Source organism: Vicugna pacos, chromosome 3 (genome assembly GCF_048564905.1).
Source record: "Vicugna pacos chromosome 3, VicPac4, whole genome shotgun sequence".
Taxonomy (NCBI): Eukaryota; Metazoa; Chordata; class Mammalia; order Artiodactyla; family Camelidae; genus Vicugna; species Vicugna pacos.
Genome location: NC_132989.1, coordinates 94642045 through 94658005, shown reverse-complemented (window position 1 = coordinate 94658005; position 15961 = coordinate 94642045). Strand labels below are relative to the sequence as shown.

Here is a 15961-nt window from a genome sequence, read left to right as displayed (position 1 = left end):
CAGGTAGTGTCAGAATTGGGTTAAATTGTGGGGCACTGAGCTGGCATTATGGAGAATTGCTTGGCATGGAAAAAATTCGCCACACATTTGGTGACCAGAAGTGTCTGAAGTGAAGGGTTTTTTTGTAAACAGTAAAAGAAGAACACAGATGAAAACTAAATGGTTCTTCCATATACATCCTCCATTAGCCTTTTGTTGTAATGTGATGGAAATAAGAGATGTTAGATCTTTTAGTTTATTAGGAGAAGCTGGAAATCCCTAATTTCTTGAATGCCTGTAGATTGTTATAAATTCCTATTCATTTCTTCCATATTCTCTCTCCTTCAGATTAAAAAATAAATGAAAATACTTGTTAAAAATAAGTTTTTCTCTGACAGTCACTACTTGTCAATGTTCATTTTTGTGGTTTTAGTTGAAATACCAGGATCATTAACAAATGTTTTCAGATTAAAAAATAAATGAAAATACTTGTTAAAAATAAGTTTTTCTCTGACAGTCACTACTTGTCAATGTTCATTTTTGTGGTTTTAGTTGAAATACCAGGATCATTAACAAATGTATGAACAAAGAAATGTAAGGCATTTTTAAACAAGGAACTAAATGTAAGTTTTTAACAAGTAAGAACAAAAGTTATTTAAACATTCAGAATGTGAATTAGAGCGTAATCATCTTGAAGGCAGGACTGTGTTTTTGTATCTGTTCCTATAAGCATAGCAGAGTGCCAGGGACCTCAGAGACAACCAATAGACATTTGCTTCAAATTGATTTCTTAAGTGAGTGAAATTGAAACTCCTGCTTTTTTTGAAGTAAGTTAATACTATGGTGAGAATAAGCAAAATATTGATATTACCATTTTTAGTTGTGAAGGCATTTTTTTTTCTAATAAAGAATACATTTTAAAAAGGGGGCAGAGTTTTATTTTTGCAATTGGGCTATCAAGTTAAAGTCGCATTACGTTGACCTCAGCTTTGACTTTTGCGGCCAAAATGCAAATTTAAATCAGTTAATTCTGGAGCATAGTCCTTGGAGAAAACACAAAAGATTATTCAATTTCTGCAGTATACATTTTACCAAGATTTTAAACTGTGCTTTATTTTTTGTTTTCTACTGGGCAACCACAGCAGTATCGTTCCTTTGTTTCCTTGCTCTAGCTCTAAGTCCAACCTAATAAAACCCACAGGTTTTCAGGTTGCTGCCATTCCAGATTTACAATATACATTTTCTTCTTGGCCCTCCTTGCCTTTGATAATCGCCTCCTTTTCCCTGTCTAGTTATCACTATCGTTTCATCTCATTGGGTATTTTCAAACTTGGCCTAGATCTTCTCTGGTCCATCTTACAATACCCTACTTCCTACTCAGTTATCTCCTCTCCTTAATATGGAGAATTAAGGACAATAGGTTGGACATTGTCAGACTTCTTGCCCTCAAATGTATAAATGTGTCTGTTCATACCTCCGTGGTCTCTCAGCCTCCTTCCTTGAAGTCCCCAAGGAAGAGGTCTTTCTCTTCTAGTTACTAGTCCTTCCACCTGTGCACTTGATCACGTTCTTCCTGCTCCCTCTGAGACCTAATTCTATACTCCCTTTCCTATGTTTGTATCCTTTTTTATCCCTATTGGCTCCTGGAAAATATGCTCAAGCTTCTGCTTCTTATTTACTTGATTTAACAAAAGCCTTCTCCAACTCTTCCTTCTTTCATTGTCAGGTTTCTGATCAGAGTACATGATATTTGCTGTGTCCACTTCACAGATTCACTGAAACTGCCCATGCCAAAGTCACTGACTGTAACTTAGATGATTCTCAGACATACTCCTTCATTACCCAGCTGCAAGCCCCACTTGCTCTCACCTGGACCACTGCAGGTGTTTCTTAACTCATCCCCCTTTTCCAATTTATATTTCCCACTGCTGCAGGGTCATCTTTTAAAATAAAGATACAATCATATTACTTGTCTGTCCTTAAAACCTGTCAGGAGCTCAGCATTTTCCATAGGGTACAAATTAAAACTCTATAGAACACATGAGGCCACTAATGATTTGACCTCCAGCTCTCCAGTCTTATGTGCTGTTGACTTGTTCTTTATATCTACAACCTGTAGTTCCAAAAGCAATGTGCTGTTTCGCACTTGAGTCTTTTATATTCTGAGTCCTGTAGAGGAGTAAGTTTTTTTTTGTATTTCTAGTGATCTCCTCCTTAACCTTCAAAAGCCACAGTCAAGCATCTTCACCAGGCTTTACCTGATTTCTCTTTCCTCCACTCCCAGCTTATCACCATTATGCTAGCATGGTGGAGTTGACCATTATTTTGTGGGTTTGCTATATAGTTTGTAGATACTACCATTATTTATTGCACAATGCATTGCAAATAGTTGTTTTTATGTTTGCCTCCCTTTCTAGGCAGATCTCCTTGAGAGTAAGGAGCCATTTTATCGATCTGTTACTTACCTGTAACACCTAGCATGGTTCCTTGCACATGGCAAGGACTTCATAAATATTTGTAGAATGAATGAATAAACAGTTGGACTAATTTCAGCAAATATTAATTGGTGCTTCTTCTGTAGACTTAGTTTTTTACTTTTGAAGTTAGATAATTTTGGGATTGTATGTCTTTGATATCACTGTACTTAATGCTGGCTGCTGCGTCATACAGCTTTAAAGAGATCTAAAGAGCAGGAATAGGGTGTGTTTGTAATTAGAGACTTAATAGTAGGTAGTCTATGTGAATGCTTGATCTGGCCCTCATATTGTCATGGTGCACAGTACAGGCTCATCCATACGCTTCTTTCCTGACCAAACTGTACACAAACTAGAGAAAAGATTTCACGAAATTTATCATTATGTTTCCTGTGGCTTCCAATCTTCCTCTCCTCCATCAACCTGCCAGGGAACTCCATCTGAAATGCAGAATTGATGATTTACTTCTCTATTCATAACCCATCAATTCTTTTCTTTCCATTTTTCTATATGTCAGTCACTTTCATAGCCTCCCACTCTACCAACTTTAAGATCTTGTTCTTAGACTTCTTTTGAAAGTTTGTTGTCACCAGTAGAACTGTTCTGCATCCCATTTGCACCTGCAGCTGATAACACACACTGTTCTCTTTCCCAAGCATATGGTTCCAGAGGATAAACATAACAACATGCTGGTGATGTTTATGTTAAGTGAGCCAGTCTTCTCCAAGCATCTGCTGCACAGGCGCAGAAACAGATAAGTGGTTTCAGCTATGGGCTGCCAGGGGAACAGAAGGGTTGCCACAACAAACTCCGCAAACAACCCCAAAAGTCCCTAAGAAGCATAAACTCACACTGCTGGAAAATCAAAATTAGCAAAAGACCATGAATTTTTGATTCTTGACCTTAGTTTTGTCCCCTACATCCCTGTGTAGAGATTGCACCGTGTTCTGCAGACACTGGGCCGTCTTTAGAAGAGTACATTTGAGATTCACTGAGCTTTTGAAGGAAAGTATGTGAAATTTTTCTGCTCACTCAAAAGTTGTTTTGTAGTAGAGCTGGATTGTGCTCCCCTTGGAAGCTCTGTCTTTTGACCGACATTGATCAGGTTGGCTCCAAGAAAACTCAGCATCCTCTTTGCCCTGGCGCCACTGGGCCCGCCACCCTCCTCTCCCCACCGCTCTCTCTTCCTCCCCCCTCCCTGCTCCACCACCTCTCTATCCCTCACTTGAACTGGCTGCCAGAGTTCACAGACAGCTGGGCAGAGAGTGGCTAAATCTGCCCAGCTGCCCGGGAAGCTTGGCGGCCAGGCTGAGGGAAGGAAGCATCGGCTCTCTTTGAAGGTCGGCTGCCAGTGAATCTCAGGCAGCTGGACTTCAAAGGGGGGACCGCTGGGCTTTCCCTCCTGTCTAGGCAGGTCATTCCACCGCACTGTGCTTCCGGTGTTGGCACAGTGGCTTTCAAGTTCCTCTTCAATTAAAGAGCTGAATTGCAAGCTGCACTTGTGTTCACATTTGTGGTTTTTTATGTGATATAGAAGTCTAAGATCCTAACTCCTGTTACCCCAAGCTTAAGAGTAAAGATGGAGGAGAAAAGGTAACACCATACAAAGTGCAGCTAAGGAGAGCCACAGTGCTAGTAGACTTTCCTCACTGCTGGTTGTAGCTTGTGTTATTTACCAAGTTTTAAATTACTTCAGGGACTCTTAGTATGATCCTCTTGAGTAAAGGCTAATCAACCTATGCTTATGAACTGAATTTAGCTAGTGACTTGGAATTGGGTTCAGTCGTGGATAGTGGTTTTATCGTTTTCCAGAAACTGGTGTAGTGCTCACCCACTATGCCACACTTCACTCTCTTACTGCACTTTCCCATCTTTCGTCTTCAGATTCCGTTGGTGGTTGGGGAGAGGACTGGCCTAGTAAGGAAGAGCAAGGGTGCTACAGGGAGTCCAGGCTTACTTTGGTTGCAAATGGGAGTCAGAGTGGAGGGAGCTTCAGGTCAGAAGAGCTGCAACTATGTCCCTGCAGACTGGTGGTTAAAAATGCAGGCCCTGCAGCCAGGCTGCTTGGGTTCAAATCCTGACTCTGCTCTGCACGTGACCTTACCTTTCTGCATCGCCCTGCCCTCCCTGGAAAGTGGGGCTATAATAGTACGTATCTCACAGGGCTGTTGGGAGATGCAAGGGGTTAACACATACTGTGCACTCAGGACAGTATTTAGACAGTGTTGATGTAGTTCATGCCCAATAAATGTCAGCTGTTACTGCCATGTGCCAGGTCCCACTGACTGGAACTAGAGGGGGTGAAAAACAACTGATGTTTGTGATTTTTACTGCCCCTGTATGGATAAAAGTCTGCTAGTTTCTGCCTTGAATGGAATTTGTAATGGAATTTTTTCCAGAAATCCCTGATAGTGTAAAAAATGTATTATGTAGTTCAAAGAAGAAAACAGTATTTTATGTTAGCCATCTCTCTCCTGCCCTTTCTGGGAACATAAGGAGAGGCAAGTCATTTAGAGCTATTATTGTAATAATCTGTACAAATCCAAAAGAAGCCTGGTAAAACAAGGCAGAGAATATAAATATACACATATAAATAAATAAAAGAGGTGTTTTAGTGAAGAGTGTGGTTTCTGGAGTTAGGATCAGGGTTTGAATTTCTGCTCTGACAATTTATTAGTTGTATATCTTTGGGGAGGTTACCTTTTTAAGCCTCAGCTTTCTTGGTTGTAAAGTGAGATAGTAATTACATACCCAGAGACTTGTTTTAAGAATGAAATGAGAAAATACATGTTTTACTACAGTAAGTAGCAGCACTTTCAGTAAACGTACCTGTCATTGTTATTACTACTGCCACCACCGTTAGTGTTACACGCTAAAATTGTTGTTGAATCAGGAGGAAGCCCTATAGGTTACGAAACAGTGATTTTACAAATACAGTGCCTTTCACCAAGATTTTTGTTCTCCCTAGATCAGAAGTCAGCAAACTGTGGGCCAAAATCAGCCTGCCGCCTCTTTTTGTAAATAAAGTTTTATTGGAACACAGCCTCATCTATTTGTTTATTGTCTGTGACTGCTTTCGTGCTGTAACAGCAGAAGCAAACAGTTGCAACAGTCCTTAAAGCCTAAAATATTTACTGCCTGGCCTTTCCAAAAAGAGTTTACTGACCCTTTCTCCAAATATATATTTCCCCAATTAAGGTCCAGAGAATGTTAATTCTATTCGTGTTAGTAAGTACTTTCTGGAAAAAAAGAAAAAGGTTCCATAGTCAAATAAGCTTTGGAAATGTTAGAGAAGTTGATTTATTCTAGGACTACTACTTAAAAGACTCTGGCTTTTAATATACTAATGTGCATTGTGAACCTTCAAGACAGGGCCATGGTATGCAAATAAACTCTAGTTTCCCAGGCTTACTTGGCTATAGAGTGACCCCTACCACTCACCCCACCCCCGGATCTAAATGTTACACAAAACATCCTCTGGGAAACCCTGCTTTGGGGCCGTCTCTTTGGAAGGACTTTCTTCTTAAATCATTCCTCTTCGTGATTTAGGTGATATCCTCATTTGGAGACGTACAAAATATCATATGAGATTCTGTATTACTTCATTTTTTTCCCCAGTAAAAATTATACTTCGCTTAAAATCACAACAGTAAAATATACCAGATACTTAAATGCTCTAATAAGATAATATCTGTGTCTTTAAATGATTCTGTATGATGTCTCAGGGTTATAAATGGGGTCTCAAGTCCAAAGCTTCAGTCCATGCCTGCTAAAAGCATGGGTCTTCTGTAGGGCTTTAACATTTTTTTGCATTCCGGTTTCTGAAGCCTAAATCTTGAGTGCCTAACTGGTATACCGATTGAGCTCAGCTCAGTTTATAAGAAGGGAGATTAATGTGAAGGTAACTTGTGCCTCAGCCATAAGGGTTTTGTTTTATAGACTAAAGTAAACACCTTGAATTTCAAGTTGCAAACACGCGGGGAGCCCGAAGATCCCAGCGCAGTGGCATTGTATTCTGCCTGTGACTTACACATCTCAGTGGCTGGGCTTCCTCCTGCAGTTGCAGCTTCCAGCTGGTCATCAGACAGCCCTGGGTAGTTAAATGCTGTAGTCACCTGGTCTGAGATAACCAAACAGGCATGTAATTGCAACACTGTCCAGTTATGAATGAAGGCTGGGCTGTCTCTTTGCCAAATACAGTTGAAAAATAAATGCTAAGTCATAGCTGTTTTCTGAAATCACAGTGGTTGCAGCAGTGAACCTGGATTAAGAGCGGAGAACCCTGCTGGAGAGTTCAGCCCTGTTCGTAAATGCTCACTCTCGCCTCTTCACTCTTTCTCGCCCTCCCTCTTTCCTTCCCTTCTTTCCCCTCCCCTCTTCCCCTGAGCTTCCCTAGTGTGGCAGAGGCCAGTTCTTGGTCATTTTGATGCCCTTTAAACTTGGCTTATACTTGATGCAGTAAGAATTTTATGAAAGAATAAGAGGTCTTAAGTGTTTCTTTTCCTTTCCCAACTTGTGAATCATTTTAAGAAAATTCCACATCGTCTCTTCATTTATGTATCTCTGTGTTGTGTGTATAATGGATCCTCAGTAAAGATGGTTGACATTGGAAATGTGGATTCTGAAAATTTTATTGTCACACTTTTATTTTATGGGGGATGATGAATGGACTTTTCAGAAATCTTTGTCTCAGATATCATTGTCTTTTGTCTTTAATTTATTTCTTTTAAAAAATGAAGGGAGAGAGAAGAGAGAGCAGGAAGGAATGAGGGAAGGGGAAAACATCTTGGCTGGAACATAATTATCATCTTTTAAAAAGTTAGAAGCTTGGAAACTGTCATCTTGCTGTGAAATATGTTGTTTCTTTGAAACATGCTCAGTTCAGAGTTTCGTTTGCTATATTTACTAAGTATGTTCATCTTGTAAGCACCGTGGTATGTGATGCATAACATATTATGCTGTACTCTGAGACTCACGGGGGCTCTTAGAGTTGAGATGATGTGCCTGGGAAAGAAAGAATCTGAGGCTGACCTACTGGAAGGAAAGGATCAGAAATGTGGGGAAAGAGCTCTCATCTAGTAACATAAAGAAAAACAATTTAAACACACAACCCCCCCTTCTGGGTCTTCCAAGGATGAGTTGTTTCCAAGCCTTCTGTTCTCTCACTCTAATACGGTCTTCTGGAATTATTGTCTTACTTAGCGCCAAAGAATATATAGAAGAAATGGCTGCAAATGTTTGGAAACAGACCACGGCTACCTAAAGACAATGGTTATCTCAAGCAACCACAGCAAGGATTAAGAAACATTACTAGAGAGAACTTTTGATCTCAACAGGCAAATGCAAAAAGGCAAGAGAGGAATGTAATGATTATATAAAATATAAGACATTGTAAAATTGAATGAATTTTAACTATAGGGTTGCAAGACTAGTTTATGATGGATATTATTTGGTAGACTACTAGGGCAGGGGAGTGAGAATTAATCTTCTTAAAACATTATTAATACTCCCATAGTATCATCTGACTTATAATAATGACAAACACTTATATAATGTTTACTATCTGCCAGACACTGTTCACATCCTTTATGTGTTGCATTAGTTAACTTTTGCTTCATAACAAATTACCCTAAAACCTAGTAGCTTAAAACAACAAGCATTATTTCTCATGATTCTTTGGGTCAGTGGGGCAGTACTTCTGGTCTGAACTGACTTGGCTGATTTCTCCTGGGTTCTCTATTGCATCTGCAGTTAACTAACAACTCAGTTGGAGCTGGATGGTCTAGGATGGCCTCATCTGCATGTCTGGCTATTGGCTAGATGTCAGCTGATGCTACAGGGATGACTGGGCACATGTCTCTGGTCCTACAGAAAGTATCTTGTGCTTTTTCACAAGGTGGCTGGGTTCCAAAAGCAGCAAGAGAGCAAGTCGCAATGTACATGCCTTTACAGTTCTCTGCTTATATCTTGTTTGCTAATGTCCTCTGTTAGTTGGGGTTCTCTGAGAAGCAGCTGGTAAGGCAGCATTAGATGTGTAAAAGACTTGTTGCCAAAACTCCTATAAGATAAAAATGGGTGGGGAGCCAGAGGAGCCTAGAGACTATCAGATGGTTATGTAGGTCTGGCCCCTATGAAGGAAAAGAGGGAAGGAATGAAGGAAGGTTGGCTAGGAAGAATCTCAGACTGCAGCACAGTTCTAAGAAAGCTTTGGCCAGTGGGAATTCCTTGAGCCTAAGTCCACCCAAGGCTGTATTAATCTGCTCTAGCTGTGGTGATATCTCAGCACAGCAGCTACAAATGGAAACACTCCTTGATTAAGTCAATTCCTTTGAGGAAGGACTAGGACCCAATTATTGCCCCACTGAGTAACACGTTCTTTCCTCTTAGGAATTTGGCCACCTTGATAGTCAGTAGGCTACTGCTCTGAAAATAGGCTTAAATACTGGAACAGAGCAAGGGATCCTGACTTTTTATTGGGGTGACTGCCCTTGGCTTCCTGCTCCTCCGTTTATCTCTCTTTTTGATTGTAGATATTAAGCAGTACCTTTGTTGTCTGCATATTTCTTCTGCCCCTGGGAATGCCATGTTCTATTAACCATCTCCACAGTTTTCTGCATATCACACCCCCCTGGCTGCCTCTCTGACCTTGCCATTCATTGTAGTAATTGCAGCCTTTTGGCTTCTAGCAATTAAGAACTGCCACCTGGCTTTTATTACTTTGGACCTCATTATGCCCATGGATATTAATGGCCCAGCTCTGTGACATTGGCTCTGGGCTGCAGAGGAGACCTGCCACTCAACTTTTTGGTGATGCTGGCTCCCTCTCATCTGTGTATTCCTGATGGCCTTGGTGAATGGTATTTCTTCTGGGCCCTCCCATGAAAAATAATATTCTGTATTTTTCTGGCTTGACAACAATATATCCATTCCAGCTGTCCCACTTACCCCAGCAATCTTATTCTCTTCTCTGTTGTCTGCCAGTACAATTGGGGTGTTTTTATTTTACTCAACATTGGCCATAACTTTTCCAGGTCTGTGTAGCATCCTTGCAGCAAGTTTGCCCCACCCTCTGTGGTTCTTGTTTAGAAATGTGCCACCAAGTCAATGAATCCTGCTAATCAAAACCCCTTTGATTAAACATCCTCAGAAATCCAAACTCAAGGTACTTCATTGTGCCTGCCAGTTGCCGCTAGCTAATTCTTGCATCTCTTTTGGTGTGTAATCTCTTTCCTCCCTTGTCAGGCCCAGCTACTTCTCCAGCTGAGTAATGTTGGGATTCAACACTAGTTACTGGCCTAGAAGCTAGGAGAGGAGGTAGGGGCAGGTCCTAAGAGAAGTTACCTGCTGCCTTGTTGGGGAGGAGATATTGTAGCATCTTCCAACACAAAGGAATTTCTAGCTTTTCCTAGGCAATGGTGGGTCACCGCTGTAGGCTGTGAGGGTTCAGAGGCACCTGCAGATCCTGCATCTTAAAGGCATCCATCCAAATAGCCTATCCTTTTGTTTTAGGGTCTCAGGTTTTCCCAACTAGAGCCCTCACCTTAGAATAACAGGCCTGCCTTGGCTGAGCATTTAAATGTCTTCAGAGCTCTATAAATCCAGCTACCATGGCTTTTGTTTGTTGCTCAGCTGTGTCTGCTCTTCCACTGCAGGAGATGAGGGCCCCTTTGAAAGCTACTAACGTGGCTCTCTCACTTAGTCTTTAACTGTTAATGGTTCTCAGTTTCTCATTATCCCTCTGCAGGGATAATGATTCAGCAGTAACCAGCCAACTCTATTGTCTTTGATGACATCTTCCTCCCATATCTTTTAAATACCTAAAACATTTTTCCCACAAGGAGATTCCCCCTGTACTAGGAAGTTCTCCTAGGTTACCTCCAGTGAAATCTAATACAGTTGGACCACAACTAAGTACCAGAGAATGTCTGTGCTTTATTCCACTTAGGACAATGTCGTCTTTACCTACCAGGCAATGAATGAGGTAGTCCTAGATTTTTATCTTACCACCTATGTTGTTGAATCACTCCAGGCACCACTTGTGATAGTCCAGGACCTCTGAGAAACAGACACCAAGGATTAAACATATAAGAGGTTTCTTGGGGAAAGACCTGTAAGGGGAAATGGAGGTGGGAAGCCTGAGGAGGCTGGGGAGAGAGCAAGACACCCCTATGAAGGAGAAAAATAAAGAAAGCAGCGTTACATGTCTATCAACTGATGAATGGATAAATAAAATGTAGTACACCCATACAATGGAATATTACTTGGCAATAAAATTTAGGTTGAGCTGGCTTGGCTCTGGGACCAGTATTCTTTCCATTAAAATTTCCCCTATTTTCAGCCCAGCAATTTATGCAAATTCTCTCATTTAAAATAGTTTATTCCACTGTTTTATTAGTTATAAAACATGTTTTGACTCTTTAAGGGCTGTCTTTCTTCTTGCATTGATAGATACACACTAGAGCAATGGAAAGATAATGAGATCAGAGTAGCTGCTGTATGTCACCTCACTGGCTGTTGGTACGACCATAGAATGTTTGGACTATTTAGGATTTAAGACTTTAGGCAAGGCATCCTATTTTCTTTGAGAATTTGGCAGACTTTTATTAGAGAGGAGAAACTAGAGTTAGCATAGCCGCAGAAGTCAGGACCAGGACTTATAAGTAGATGTTAAAAGGAGGAAGTTGTGGACCCAGTTTAAGAAAGGTGTTGCCAATTAGAGCCACCCAGAGAAATGGACTGATGTAATTTGTGTTGTAATGATTTCTCTGCTGCTGGAGGCCCCATGACCATCTGCTAAAAAGGGGTATAAGGAGAATTTTACCCATTGAGAGTTTGTACTGCATAATCCCAGAGAGGGCCTTCAACTCTCCAAGTTTTCGTGCTTGCATTTTCCATCACTATGAACGTTTGAGACTTGATGCTCTCCAAATCATAATATAAGGTGCTCCTAAGAACAGGAAACTTATATAAAGGAGTTAATAATCTCAACTACCCTGAAGAACGGTGTTCTTTGCCTGGGCTGATTATGAAAGGAATTAAAGGAAGAATTGGAGCTATAGATTGCCCACATTATGCCAGAAGTGTTTTTCAGTCAAATTGACTTTTGTTTTCAAAGCATGAGGGTATTTGTCACTATGAACTGTTCAAGTATTGATGTTTTGTGCAAATTTAAGATCTCCTCTGGCTATTTTATTTCATTGGAATAAACTTTTGTCACTGGTTAAAGCCAAGTTAATAATCGAAGAGCATTTTGACATAAAGTCTCAAGTGAAATGGAACTACCTACTTGCTCTTGGGCTCGTGCTGAAGTGTATATGATATGATTCCTTTGGATTCTACCCCTTTTAAGGTTCTTTATCACACCTGTCTGGTATGTGTATATGTATACATCTATATATGTGTGTGTATTTATATTTTAGAATATTAGTATTTATGATCTGTTTTGTCCTATTAATAGTAAAAAGTACACATTGATTAGTCAAATTATAAAATATTATGTATTTACCAGTTTTTGTCTTTGTTCCCTAAAGAGTCAAAGACCTATAAGGACCTAAGAAATCATCTAGTTCAATCTGTTTATTTTACAGAAGGTAGAGTTGTGATCTACGGAGGCTAAATAATTTGTCCCCAGTCATGTTGCTAGTTTTTGACTGAACTAAGTCCAGATTTCATATCTCCTAGTCGTGGTCCAGTATTCCTTTTACTATTACCACCCTCTGTTACTTGTAGCTCATGAAATGATGGGTCTTCCTTCTGCTTAGCTGTGTATATGTATTTATTGGCATAAAAATAAATAAAACATTTAAAACAAATAAACAAAAAACTTAAGTTAATTTCACTGAGAGGCCAAATGGAAGTATAGGACTTTTTGGTAAACTGTTACCACTACAGTATCTTTCAAAAGCTTTATTTAGAGTTTAGGAGTTGGTGGCTTTTTGAAATATAACTAAGTGGCATATTTTCCTTATTGAGATTGGTAGTGGAGTTTTGCTTTTCTGAGGAATAAAAAATATTTTCAATCTATTCTCCACGTGTCCAGAATGATCCTTTAAAAATCACCAAACCTAGTCACATTACTGCTCCTCTGTAAACTCCCTTAGCAGCTCCTTTTACTTTCAGAATAAAATTTAAGCCTTTAACATGGCCTACGAGGGCCATGGTTAAGTTCTTTTAATTCTTTGAATCAACCAGGTGTTTTACCTTCAGGCCTATCAGTATGCACGTTTTGATTTTCTGTTGCTTTATAACAAATTACTACCACACATTTAGTGGCTTAAAAAACCCCACCAACTTATTATTTCACAATTTCTTTGGGTAAGCAGCCTGGCATGGTATGGTTAGATTCTCTTCCTAGGGTCTCACCAGTCTAAACTTGAAGTACTTTGGACCCTTGAACACATGGTGGGTTAGGGGCGCTGACACAGCACAGCTCCCTCCCCTCCCTCCACCCTGTGAGCAATTGAAAATCCATATATAACTTTACAGTCTTCCCTCTGTATCCACGATTCCACATTTGTGGGTTCAGCCAACCACAGATTGTGTAGTACTGTACTACGTAGTTATTGAGAAAAGCTTATGTGTAAGTGGGCCCAGTTCAGACCCATGGTGTTCAAGGTCAGTAGCATTGGCCTGGGCTGTGGCTCTCATCTGGGCCTCAGAGCCCTCTTTCAAGCTCACTGGTTTTGGTAGAATTCAGATCCCTGTTTCCTTGACACATCTTTTAAGTCAATAGCGGCACGTCAAATGCTTCTCATTCTTAAAATCTCTCTGCCTTACTCTTCTGTCATGTCTCTGTGGCCTCCTTCTCTGTCCTCAGCCAGGAGAAAGCTCTGCTTTTGAGGACTCATGTGACTGCTTCAGCCCTATCTGGATAATCCAGGATATAATCTCTTCACTTTAAGGTCAGGTAACTAGTACCTTAATTATACCTGCAGAGTCCCTTTTGCCATGTAGAGTAATGTATTCATGGGCATGACACCACGGGGCAGAGGTCATGGGGGTCAGAATTCTGCTACTACAATGCAGTACCCTCTGACTGGAATACTCTTTCTCGTCCCTGCGTCCTGCTGCTTCATCTGCTAACGCTCTGCCCGCTGGGTCTCTGATTTCTTTTTGCCCCTCTTTTACCCCTTTTCTCGAGTTTGGGTTAAGCACTTCTCTTTAGTGCTCATTACTCTACACTTCCCCACTGGACCACTGGTCACTCTGTATGCTTATCCATATCCTTCCAGGGGACTGTCAACTTTCTGAGGAGAGAAGCTGAGTTAATCTCTGCACATTTGTATTTCCCTGCTAACCCTTGTGTCTGCCATACAATTGATGACCAATTTAAAAAAAAAGATGAATCAATGGATTGTTTGTATCCATGAAAGGTACAAGCGTGATAACTGTCTATAATATAAATACTGAAGACTCACCCAGAAGAAGAAAGAGAAAATTTTTAACTCAGTATGTACAAGTTATTAAAAAAAAACAAACAAAAAACACCTGCTTTTGGAGTGTGCTCCTCATTACCAGAAACTTTTAGGTAAAAGCTCAATGATGGAGTGTCAGGGATATTGTTGGGAGGCTAACACGTGTGAGCTATTTTGTGACTGATTCTTTGTTTGGGTTGCTGCAAGACTGTTGGAGATGAGGTCACCTGTATTCCTATACCATGGCTCCTAGGAGAGACCTACATGCTGTCATCACTAATAATTACCCTGGCCATTCACGGTGGAATTATCCAACCTGGTGGTTCTAGAATAATTGACTCCCTGGTACTTTGGCCTGTTCTGGTTACTGAATCATGACTGGGTGGCAGGATTAGTGTGGTAGAGTTACTTTTATCAGCCTTCAACTGTTCAGAAGTGACATTAGAAATAAACAGACTACTGACATATGTCAGTAGAGAAGGAGTATGGTGTAGTGTTTGAGAGCAGACATTTTGGTTCAAACTCCTAGCTTAACCACTAACTGTGACTTTGGACAAGATAATCTGTGCTTCAGTTTCCGAATCTGTAAAATGAAGGTAATATTGTAGTGTGATTGCCCAATAGGCAAGATAGTAAAGGATATAGTGCCTAGATTACAGTAAGCACTGTGGAAGGGTTAACTGTCATCATCATCATCATCCTACAAGCACATTAAAGATAGTTCAAGACCACAGATACTGACATATATAAAATAGATAAACAAGTCTATACAGTATAGCACAGGGAACTATATTCAATATCTTGTAGTAACTTATGGTGAAAAAGAATATGAAAACAAATATATGTATGTTCATGTATAACTGAAGCATTATACTGTACACCAGAAATTGACATAACATTGTAAACTGACTATATACTTCAATAAAAAAATATATATATATATATACAAAAAAAAAGATAGTTGAAGACCTACAACCATATGCACAATATCTGGCATATACTAGGGATACAATGATATTTTTGAGTTAATAATGTTCACTTGTAATTTATGTTCTTCAGATAACTACAGGAAATGATTCCAGTAATTTTATAAATATAATAAAAACTAACTGCTGTGCCAGTCTTGTGTTGCTCAGAGCTTACTAAGGCAGTCTGGAAAATATCTCCTACTAGAACTTATCTCTTCTTTTCTCTTATTAAAGCAAATGGATGTTTTTAAAAGCCTTCTGAAATTTTTTCCAGAATAAAGAAAACTATAATCAGGTGAAATTAATATTTTACATATAGTTGTTTATCATTTTCTGGGTGATAAAGTAAAACATTCTTGCCACAGAAATGTTATCTGAATTCATATGAAATGGTAACACTTTGCTTGTCTTCACAAACAGGTTCATCCTAAATTCCACTATAAACAAGCTCATGACCCAGGCACAGACACTTCTTGTGTGGCTTTTTCCTATGATGGTAATGTCCTTGCCTCTCGTGGTGGTAGGTTGAAAGCTTTCTTTTTGATGTGTTTCTATTTATGAAATATTTAACTCTAACAAATGTCACACTAATATCCTAGCACTTCGTATTGTTAATGTCCCTTTGCCAGTCTGATTTTTTCATTAAAATGCACTTCCAACTTAGCAATATTATTTTATTAAAAAGTATCAAGTAAAATTTAGAATATATGTACTTTTTTGCCTAAGTTTTTATTTTAGCTTCAAATTCCATCAGTGTTTGGAGACTCCAAGGATGACCTTTGCCTCTACCTTATGAAATTTTGTAGTGATGTTCTGTATTTTTTGTGCATCATTTTATAGTTTTGGGTCTAGCATTTCAAACTCTTCTATTTGCTGACCATTGAATTTTTTTTTTCAGTTCAAATACTAAATTCAGTTTTAAAAAGTTGTATACTTGGACTTTTTTAAAAAATAGCTACATAGTTCTGCATGGTTGTATTCTAAGTTTACTTATCCACACTCATGTAGTTGAATACAGGTTGTTTCTAACTTTCTGCTAAACCTTTCTCACATGGATAAGTTGTACATTGATAGAAGAAGTAAGAGGCTAGTGAGGGCAACCTATGAACAAAGCATAAGAAGGGGA

At 39.6% G+C, this 15961-nt stretch overlaps 1 protein-coding gene across 1 annotated transcript in view; it reads left to right on the top strand.

Moving 5' to 3' along the window:
* WDR70 (WD repeat domain 70) overlaps positions 1-15961 on the top strand; it is a 234542-nt gene that overhangs the window by 174915 nt on the left and 43666 nt on the right. The window contains exon 11 of the mRNA XM_006207669.4: positions 15256-15355. Coding sequence (XP_006207731.1) covers positions 15256-15355 — 100 coding nt within the window. The remainder of the gene's footprint in view (positions 1-15255; positions 15356-15961) is intronic.